The 10,320-nt window shown below is 51.9% G+C and overlaps 2 protein-coding genes across 9 annotated transcripts; one reads left to right on the top strand and one right to left on the bottom strand.

Moving 5' to 3' along the window:
• Positions 1–203: 203 nt before the first annotated feature.
• LOC109729591 (putative protein T-ENOL) lies at positions 204–5,914 on the bottom strand. Of its 7 annotated transcripts, none has more exons than XR_012913540.1 (7): positions 5,415–5,623; positions 5,064–5,148; positions 4,581–4,731; positions 4,273–4,306; positions 4,024–4,081; positions 959–1,069; positions 204–394 (listed from the first exon to the last, which is right to left on the bottom strand). XR_012913540.1 is itself a non-coding variant. In XM_075995435.1 (7 exons), the coding sequence occupies exons 2-6, from the start codon at positions 5,142–5,144 to the stop codon at positions 991–993; spliced, it is 348 nt and encodes a 115-aa protein (XP_075851550.1). In that variant the 5' UTR covers positions 5,145–5,148; positions 5,415–5,623; the 3' UTR covers positions 204–394; positions 959–990. The 7 variants fall into 7 exon arrangements, 6 of the variants coding, with proteins under 6 accessions (XP_075851550.1, XP_075851548.1, XP_075851549.1 ...); XM_075995435.1 differs by having other exon boundaries at positions 959–1,014; XM_075995433.1 differs by lacking the exons at positions 959–1,069; positions 5,415–5,623 and adding an exon at positions 5,693–5,914.
• A 254-nt stretch (positions 5,915–6,168) lies between these two features.
• On the top strand, positions 6,169–10,085 carry CDIPT (CDP-diacylglycerol--inositol 3-phosphatidyltransferase). 2 transcript variants are annotated; one of them, XM_020281538.2, is made up of 6 exons: positions 6,169–6,618; positions 6,713–6,847; positions 7,532–7,685; positions 8,441–8,522; positions 8,888–8,969; positions 9,079–10,085. In XM_020281538.2, exons 1-6 carry the CDS (start codon positions 6,576–6,578, stop codon positions 9,222–9,224), a joined length of 642 nt encoding a protein of 213 aa, XP_020137127.1. In that variant the 5' UTR covers positions 6,169–6,575; the 3' UTR covers positions 9,225–10,085. The 2 variants fall into 2 exon arrangements, with proteins under 2 accessions (XP_020137127.1, XP_012619716.1); XM_012764262.3 differs by having other exon boundaries at positions 6,170–6,618; positions 6,798–6,847.
• The last annotated feature ends 235 nt before the right edge of the window (positions 10,086–10,320 follow it).

Here is a 10,320-nt window from a genome sequence, read left to right as displayed (position 1 = left end):
TAGGCCTTAAGGTATTAGAGTTTGGCTAGGAGGCTGGGTTTGGATCCATCGACCTCTGCCAACAGGCTGACAGATAACTGCCTGAATTAAAATATTAATAATATGCCCACACCCAGCATCCACGTCTGGGAAAAAAAAAAAAAAAAGGCTCCCCTCCTCCCACACCTCCACACCAGAAAAGCCACACCAGAGCACTGCCTGAGTCGGTGAGAGGGGAGGATCCCTGCCTCTTTATTGACGCCTTTACTCCTGGCGGTGTCCTTGCTGGCTGAGGGTGGAGAGTGGTGTGATGGTTCCAGAACACTTTGGAGGCTTCAGGGTGATGCTGCCCATGACCAGAAGTCCCCCCCAAAACTGGTGTTTAACGAGTTGCAAAAGAGTTTTGAAGAATGCTCTAGGGACAAAATGGGAGAGGACATGAGAGACCAAGAGTAACACCAAAGAGGGTTGGGCTCATCCTCCAGATGTCAAGCTATTAGGAAGAGCTCCCCAGCAGAGATTAAGAGCCTTTTGACTCTGTAGACCCAAGGCTCACATTCTTTTATCCCTCCATCCTCCACCCACCCATCCAAGCCCTGTCCAACAGTCATGCATTCATCATCCACCATTCACCATCTATCCATTCACCCATATATCTACCCATCCACCCACCTTCTTCTATCCATTCATCCACACATCTATCCATCACTTCCCATCCATCTGCCCATCCATCTATCCCTTATCCATCCACCCACCCACTCACCTCTCTTCCATTTAATTGCTCACCCCCCATTTAAACGTCTTGAGCACAAGGACTCTATTTTTTTTCCACAGTGACACTCCACCCCTAGTGCAATGTTGACACACTGTGCTTAATACATTTTCAGTGAATTTATCCATTTATTCCCCCATTTACCTACCATCTCATCCACTCACCCATTCCCCCACTCAACATTTTTGACCAGCTACAATGTCCTACCATTCAAGATCTGTAGGCTTCCACATTCTTTCTTAAGGAAGGAAAAGTCCTGGGGTCTGGCAGGTGGATGAGGGGAAGGTGTTAACTCAGGATGAAATCCTCAATCCATTACTATTTGGGAAAGGGGGGAAAACGTACTGGATGGACAGACAAAGCCCTCACAGAGAGCATCCTGATAGATCGGGTGGTGGGAAGCAACCTGTATGATGCTATCAAGCTGATAGCATATTAGTGAGGCTGAGGCAGGAGGATCGTTTGAGCTCAGGAGTTCAAGACCAGCCTGAGCAAGAGTGAGACTCTGTATTTACTAAAAAAATAGAAAGAAATTAGCTGGACAACTAAAAATATATGGCAAAAATTAGCTGGGCATGGTGGCGCATGCCTGTAGTCCCAGCTACTTGGAAGACTGAGGCAGAAGGATCACTTGAGCTCAGGAATTTGAGGTTGCTGTGAGCTAGGCTGACGCCACGGCACACTACTTAGGGCTACAGAGCCAGACTCTGTCTCAAAAAAAAAAAAAAAAAAAAAGTAGCAGATTAGCTATTACGGCCCAGGCTTTTCTGCTACTTCAAGCTGCTTCTAATACCAAAACCCCATTGGGAGAGTTCAAATGTGCCAAAGGCACTAGAATGTCAGCTCCTTGAGGACAAGTACAGTGGTTTATTCTCAACTGTATTACAGTGGCACAAATCAGAGAAATGCCTATCCAACTAGTCCCAGGGCTTGATGGACCTGGCATGTAATAGACACTCGGTAAACATTTGCTGACTGTCAGTTTCTTCTCTGCCTTCGTGAACCCCTCTCTCCTCCTCTGCCAGCCTCTCACATGGAGAGGTTCTCTGGGGCTCCATCCTCAGCTTTCTGTTCCTGCTCACTCTATACAAACCCGCCCCCATGGGGCAACCACACACCTACTCTTCAACTGTCAGCGCCGCCCTGCTAACCTCCAGATCAGCTCTCTCTCACCAGTCCAGGCCTCTCCCTTGTTTCAAACCCGTATTTCCAACTGCTACAGGGTATTTCCACCTGGAGTTCCCATGAGCACCTCAAACCCAATGTGTCCAAAGGCAAGAGTATGCCTGCCACATGCCAGGAAGAATGAGAAGGTGGGTGTGGAGGAGTGGGGGAAACAGGAGAGCAGTTACAGACAATGAGAGCAGGGAGACAGTGGGCTGGGGACAGGAGGTGACCATATAGGGCCCTGTAAACCACTGAAGGACTTTGCCCTTTACTCTGAAATGGGAAGCAATTGTAGAGCTCTGAGCAGAAACAGGACATGATCAGACTTTGATTCTGCAGTCAGAAACCTGGCAGTCTTATGACTCCTTTCTCCCTCCTGCCATTTCTACTGTGTTTCCCCCAAAATAAGACAGGGTCTTATATTTATTTTTCCTCAAGAAGACACCCTAGGGCTTATTTTCAGGGGATGTGTTATTTTTTTTAAGTATGGTACAACAATCTACATTTATTCAAACATAGTTAAGTCATCTTCTTCTGGAACATCATTGTAACTCTCCAAACCCCGAATTCCATTCTGAATTTCTTGCGACTCTATTTCCTTTAGAACCATTGGCCCCAATCTCTCATGTAGGGCAATAGAGCTCTCATGGGGAAGATGAGAAGGGCTGCTCATCTTCTTTACTGATCCGTCACGAAATGCGTGGGTTGTGCAGTACACTGCGTAGCCACGCCCATCACTAGGTCTTATTTTCAGGGTAGGGCTTATATTGCACAAATAATTAGAAATCCTGCTAGGGCTTATTTTATGGGTAGGTTGTTTTTTTTTTTTTTTTTTGAGACAGAGTCTCGCTTTGATGCCCAGGCTAGTGTGAATGCCGTGGCATCAGCCTAGCTCACAGCAACCTCAAACTCCTGGGCATAAGCAATCCTTCTGCCTCAGCCTCCCAAGTAGCTAGGACTACAGGCATGCACCACCATGTCCAGCTAATTTTTTCTATATATATTAGAATTAATTTCTTTCTATTTATAGTAGAGGTGAGGTCTCGCTCTTGCTCAGGCTGGTTTCGAACTCCTGACCTCAAGCAATCCACCCGCCTTGGCCTCCCAGAGTGCTAGGATTACAGGTGTGAGCCACAGCGTCCAGCCTGGGTAGGTCTTATTTTCAGGGAAACATGGTATCAACTACCAAACTTGTCAATCTTCCTGGTCTTTTTCTCTTATGTACCCCCTCTACTATTACTGTGATAACCTAGGACCTAATCGTCTCTAGCTTGGTCTCTTTGAAATAATTTCTAACCAGCCTCCAGAGTCTGCCCTTTCCAGGTCACTGTCTTTACTTGCCACAAAAGTGACTGACCTAAAATTCCAACCACCCTGGCTCAAACTCTCCAATGGCTCCTTACCTGTAGGGAGATGTCCAAGGATCTTAAGAAGGCACACATAGTGGTCTGTCGTGGTCAGTCTCTGCCTACCTTGCCTACCAGCTCCAGCAGCTAAACTGATTTCAGTCCCACCTCTCCCTGTCCTACACACACATACACACACACACACACACTCACACACACTCACACACACAGGTTCACACTTTCTCTGTAGAGACTCATCTCTGCCTTTGCTCATGCAACCCCTACTGCCTGGATCCCCCTGCCAGCCCTTTCTTTCTGGAAAATTCTTTCTTTAGGTGTCACCTTCTTCAAGAAGTTCCATGATTCCTTTCCTTCCTTTCACATTCTTTTATCCTTCCATCTTCCATTCACCCATCCAACCCCTGTCCCCCACTCATCCATTCATCATCCACCATTCCCCATCTATCCATTCATCCATATATCTACCCATCCATTTATCTACCCTTCCTGTCCCAATTGAGGCTGGGATAAGTATTCTTCTCATTGTTCCCATTTCTATCATGGGCACGTGTCCATATTATCTTGTAATTGGCCATTGACTTGTCTGTCCCCACACTGAACTGTGAGGTCTTCAAGCGTTGAGACTGTATCATTTATTACTGTGTCCCAAGCTCCTAAGACAGGGACTGACACATAGTACAAACTTGAAAGGTTTGGTTACCACTGAGTGGCCTTGTCATCCATGGATCCTGTACATACCTTTTCACGAGAGGAGGGCAGAAGGTGTCCCTTGGTGCGGGTACGGTTTCGGTCGGAGCTGGAGATGGCAGAAGAGAGGAGAGAGGGCTGAGAACTCTGAATTTGAGCGTCAGGGCAGAATAGAATACAACTGCATGGTTCAAAATTCCCCCTACCCTGCTAGCATGTTGTCAAACCCTTGCTCTCTCCCCTACAGGCTTCTCATCTTTCTCCCGGGACAAAGGGCATAACCCATGAAGTCTCACTCACCGGGTGTCTGTGGCTCGGGTCTTGGTGAAGAACCCTGGAAGCGGAGGCCCCAGTCAGAGAAATGACTATCCCCATGGCAGAAAGAGATGTGGCTGGAGCGGGAAGGGCTGAGGGGATTCCTGGCCAGCAGTGAGGACTAGGTGCTGGGTTAGTGGGTGGGGGCTCTGCGTGGGGTTCAGGACTGGCCATGGGTTAGGTTGCTGGGCCCAGATTCCTGGACAGGTCAGCTAGGGTTAGAAGTGGGCCAGGGACGGGAATTAGGCACATGGGAGGGTCTCTTGACACAGTGGTCCTGAGGTGGGGGTCACCATGTCTGGACATCTGAGTCCCTTGGTCTTGTGTCTGCTTTTCCTTAATGGGCACAGGGTTCACATGGCGGCGGGCCCAAAACAAGGCCTCATCTGCAAGTTCAGTGCTGATCCGGGTCAGGAATTCCTCAGAACGAGATACTGAAACCTTCTGTGAAAGGAAAAGTCAGAGGGGCTCAGCCTGGGACCTGCTACATGCGGATCCTGGGGCTGGAAGTTTCCAGGCAGGGAGCTCTGGCTCCAAAGAGCCCTAGTATTAGAGGGTTGAGTCTTGAAATTTAGCTAGAAGGCCCTGGACCTGAGTTGGGGGGAGGGGAGGGCAGTCTTTGGGTCCTCATGGCCTAGTGCTGAGGGCTATGGGTCTGGGCCTAAGGGCTCAAGGTTTAGGGTAGATTGCAGCTCTGCCCTGGGATTGGGCGCCTCTGCCTAGGAGCTCCTCATTTGATTACGCTCCCTCCTCTAGAGCTCCCCTTCGGTTCTCACCCGACCTCCACTGGAGGAGGATACAGCTTGAGGCTGCCAGCTGCCCTTTTTCTCCTCATTCCTGGTAGATGTGGATGCCATGCCCCTGGGAACAGTCAAAGCCTGTGTCAGGCTGAGAAACCAGCCCACATCCTCCCAGAACCCATCCCCAGGCCCAGATTTAAACAAGGCTTTTAGATGAAATATCCCGCTGTCTCTGTTCTCTTTCTGGTGGGGGGGAAATTGTTGGCTCACATCTTCGAGAGGGAGGGGGAACCCCCACATCCACCTCTCCCCATTTCACCCTGAGGGCCCTCCTTCTTCCCTCCCAGGGCCCTTCCCAAGCCAAGGCAGCCGACTTGCCGCCCAGACCTGGCAGATGGGTTGAAATCTTGGGCTACTTGGCAAGGTGGGAGATGAGGAGGTCTAAGGGGCCCCGTTACAGGTCGCGGGGGACGGGGAGTGGGAGCTGGGGAGAAAGGCAAGGAAAAGGGGGAGGCGGTGCGGCGCGCTACCCGCTACCCGGAGCTATAAAAACCTTGCTATTTGTGGATGTTCCACAGCCCCGTTGCTAGGAGATTAGGGGTTCTAGAACTAAAGACTGGAGCATTATCCCTAGCGTGCCCCGTTCGCTCCTCCGACCTCTGTACCCCTCCAGGTCGCTTCTTGGGGGGCACTGAGCCAAGTGCCAGAAGCTAGAGAAGTCTGGGAAGATTACGTAGGCTGGAGCCTGGGACCTGATCCTCCCGCCACTAGGGGAACACAGGCAGCAACCGCGCCCTGGGCCGCTCTCCGGCCCCTCTAGCCGGCGCTTCGCAGCCTGGGGCTGGCAAGGGCAAAGGAGGCCGGCGACTTAGGGGGCGGGGACAAGAGCCGTGGACTGTACTAAATAGCCTCGGCTCTCGGGGATGCAAAGACTCAGGAGGGCAGAATCTTATCGCCTTATCTTTGTCTCCAGGAAGTCAGACCCTCCGTGAAAAGGAAAGCAGAGACTCACTCTTCTAGGTCTCTTTCTCTTTTGCTCTTTCCGTTTCGTTTCCTTCGTTGCTCGGCGTCGATCGTTGCTCGGCGTCGATCGTTCTCCCTCCCTCTGTGCTTGGTACGAGCCGACGGAAAGGGGCGGAGGGAGGAAAAGGAAGAGGAAGCGGGCAGGTCTTAAAGGGGCCGCAGCCATTTTTAAAGCTGCTTTTTCCTTTCTCCAATTTTGCCTGGACGATCGCAGAAGAGCAGGTGCCCGGAAGCCAAGCCCAGCTGGAGCAGCAGGACCGCTGCTGGGAGGCGGGAGCTCCCGCTGGACGGGCGGCGGGGAGGGGCTGCCCGCTGGAAGGGCGGGGTGTGCGCACCCTTCGCCCCGTGCATATCTCGGTCGGCCAATGCTCCGGCCCTCTGCGAGCTTGAACATCTGGGGCCCGGCCGGGGCAGCGGCGTACAGTGCGCAGGTGGCGCGGCGGCGGGAGGGTGAGGCTGCACAGCGGCGCTGGGACGGCGCTGGCACTTCCAGAGCGGGCCCGGGGTGGCAAGGTGGTGGCCGCGATGGCAGGCGAAAATATCTTCCTGTTCGTGCCTAACCTCATCGGTGAGTGCTGCCCGCGTCTCAGGGCCGGAGGGGAGAGCAAGGGGCCTTGGCGGGCTCCCTGATCCCGCCCTGTCTCCCCGCATCCCATTCTAAGGTTATGCCCGGATTGTCTTCGCCATCATTTCTTTCTACTTCATGCCCTGCTGCCCCCTCACGGCCTCCTCCTTCTACCTGCTCAGCTGCCTTCTGGACGCTTTCGATGGACATGCTGCTCGAGCCCTTAATCAAGGTGACAGACACCCCCTCCCAGCCAGCCTTGGGGTCCAGAAACCCTCTGCCCCCTTTTCCTGCCTTCTCAGGACCTCAGAGGCACAGGGCTGTCATTCCCATCTCTATAGAAAGCAGAACAGAATGGCCTGGTTTTGTAGCAGAAGGCATTAAAGCTCGCTTTTGAGAATACATTGCTTGGGAGGGGTGTGGGTTAGCCAAACTGGACATGGCTGTGGCACTGCTGGAGGTCTCTTTGAATAAAAATCTATTCAACAGGTGTTTACTGGGGACCTACTGTGTGCCCAGCACAAGCATTAGGGATTCTAGAAGGCATGTTCAAAGGGAGCATGGAGAGGGAATGGAGATGGCTTCTAGAGGGTTGACTGATTCTTTAATTTGTCCTCATGACCCACCTCTAAGACTTCTCCTAAGACATCAAGCCTCTTTGTCTTACCCTGGAGCCTTGGTTCTGGGGTTGTGATCAATTGTGGAGATAGTTTTCCTACCCCATCCCCCTACACTGTTCCCTCCACACTCTCATGCCATCTCATTTCATATCATGGTGACCCTGGCCCTATGCACATGCACATTTTGAGTCTTTTTTTAGATTCTGCATCAGAGCAATGTGCCAGATATGAGCACCTGTCCAGCACCCACTGTTCCCTAGCAGCCCCTTCCCACCTAACAGTCCCTGTTTTTTCAGGAACTCGGTTTGGAGCCATGCTGGACATGCTAACGGACCGCTGCTCCACCATGTGTCTGTTGGTCAACCTGGCCCTTCTGTACCCTCGAGCCACACTTCTCTTCCAGCTCAGTATGAGCTTGGATGTCGCCAGTCACTGGCTGCACCTGCACAGGTCTGCTGCAATTCTGGGGGTATTGACCAGTTAGAGACACTACAGTAAGGGGGAGGGGTGAGAATGGATGGAAGGGTGTCTGGGTGGTTTCAGGGGTCTTGGGAGGTCTCCTTTTTAGCTCCACTTTGTTGAAAGACCCTGGGCAAATCCTGTCCATCTCTGATGAGCTCCAGTCTTTTTTTTTTTTTTTTTTTTTTTTTGAGACAGAGTCTTGCTCTGTTGCTTGGGCTAGAGTGCCATGGCATCAGGCTAGCTCACAGCAACCTCAAACTCCTGGACTCAAGCAATCCTTCTGCCTCAGCCTCCCAAGTAGCTGGGACTGTATATTTTTATTTGTCCAGCTAATTTCTTTCTATTTTTAGTAGAGACAGGTGTCTATTGCTCAGGCTGATCTTGAACTCCTGACCTTGAACTATCCTCCTGCCTCAGCCTATTAAAGGCGTGAGCCGCCATGCCCAGCCAACCTTCAGTCATGGTTACGGTTGGATTAAGCAATTCCTAAGACCCTTCTGGCTGGATATTCTAGGATTCCAAATGAGTGACAGCACATAGCAAGGGGCATGGGGGCTTCTGAATATGGCGTTTGAATGCTGACTCTGCCCCCAGCTAGGTAACCCTGTGGCTTTCAGCAAAATACTAGTCCTCAGCTGTGCCCCAGTAGGGGCGATCCCAGCACCTGCCACACAGGGCTGGCGTGAGGATCAGGTGGATGGCAGTGGTCAGGAACGCTCATAGACCCCCGTTTCCTCCCCAAGTTCTGTGGTCCGGGGCAGTGAGAGTCACAAGATGATCGACCTTTCTGGGAATCCGGTGCTTCGGATCTACTACACCTCGAGGGTGAGCATTTCCTGCCCCGCCCTCATCCATTCAGCTTATGGGAAGTCCTGGGCATGGGGGAGGAGGACTGGTGGGGAGGGCTGTGAGTTGCTCCAGGCAGCAAGTGGGAATAGGTCCCTGTGCACCCAGGGAGGAGGAACTGAGTGGCTGGAGGGAGAAGGGAGGGAGGACGAGAGAAGCCAGAGAGGTCTGCAGGACCAGTGTGAGCTCTATTCCGGGAGCATAGGCAGCCTCTGAAAGGACTTTAAAAAGAAATAATTTGCTGAGACACACCTCTGCCCCCGCTTGATGGTGGCGGGTCTCATGGGGGTGGGGTGGCACGCCACCCTGTCTCTTGCTTAAGCAGCCTTTTGCTGTGTATGCAGCCTGCTCTGTTCACCCTGTGTGCTGGAAACGAGCTCTTCTACTGCCTCCTCTACCTGTTGCATTTCTCCGAGGGACCTTTAGGTAGGCGATGAGGGATGGCCAGGAGGGTGGGAGGGGGTTCTGGCCTGCCGGGGGGGAAATGAAGGTCCCCTCCCCTGGGCCCCTCACTTCCCTGTTGCCTTCCCTGCAGTTGGCTCCGTGGGCCTTTTCCGAATGGGCCTCTGGATCACTGCCCCCATCACCTTGCTCAAGTCCATCATCAGCGTCATCCACCTGATCACAGCCGCCCGCAACATGGCTGCCCTGGACATGGCAGACCGTGCCAAGAAGAAGTGACCCTGGAACCATTGGTCCCTGGCTGCCCACCTGCCCTGGGAGTCTCACTGCGCCACACGGCTCCCTTGCTCCTCGTAGGAGGTCCCAGTCTCAACATATTCCTAATGTGTTGTCCAGCCTGCTGGGATGCGGGTCAGCCTCTCTTGGGTGATGTCACATTCTCTGTAATCCCAAGGACCAGTCCCATCCCTGGGGTCCTCAAGGACTTTGGCTTCAAATCAGGATGGGTGCTCAGGAGGCCCTGCCCCTATAGGTAGTGCTCCTTGGGTGCCAGGAGGCCAGTCTGAGGACCAGGCACTGTCCCATCCTGCTGGCTCAGCCAGACCATGGCGTCTGGCTTGGCCTGAGTTTTAGGGACACTTGAGTAAGGGAAATAGTGTAGGGGCCAGATTTCCCCAAAGGCAGAGGAGTCAGACTTCTGCCCCTGGCTCGAGGAAGCCTGAGAGGGAAGGGGCAATCTGGATCCTTCCCTGTTGCGGTCTCCTCTGTCCTGTCTACCCTGGCCCTGGAAGCCTCAGTAATAAAGGCAGGCGCTTCATTATTCTGGACTCAGTTTCCTTTTGGATCAGGTCCTGGGTTGAATGGAGCTTGGGAGAAAGGGAAGATCCATCTGGATGCTTTTCCTCTAGTTGTTTGCTGTCTCACTTCTTCCTGTCACTACACGGTGACCTCAGAGGATTTCGTGCCACCCACCTGCTTTATGTCACTGGCTGTCTACATTTATTTGTATTCTTAATATTTTCTACCCCCACTAGAATGTAAACTCCATGAGCACACAGACTTTTCTTGTTTCCTTCTCTATCCTAGAATGAAGACCAGCCTTAACCTGGCATATCTGCTTAATAAATATTTATGAAAAGATCAGCTGGTTTCTCAACATGTAGTCCCTTAGACCACCTGGAGAATATTTCTTAAAAATGCACTGTCATTGGGGGGCAAGGGCAATATACGTAACCTTAACATTTGTACCCCAATAATATGCTGAAAAAAATAAATAAATGTTAAGAAAAAATGCACCTTCCTGGACCCTGTACCAGACCTTCAGAGTCAGAATCTCTAGGGATGGCCCAGAAGTCTGCAATTTTAATAAAGTCCA

Source organism: Microcebus murinus, chromosome 19 (genome assembly GCF_040939455.1).
Source record: "Microcebus murinus isolate Inina chromosome 19, M.murinus_Inina_mat1.0, whole genome shotgun sequence".
Taxonomy (NCBI): Eukaryota; Metazoa; Chordata; class Mammalia; order Primates; family Cheirogaleidae; genus Microcebus; species Microcebus murinus.
This window is presented reverse-complemented; position numbering and strand designations above follow the sequence as displayed.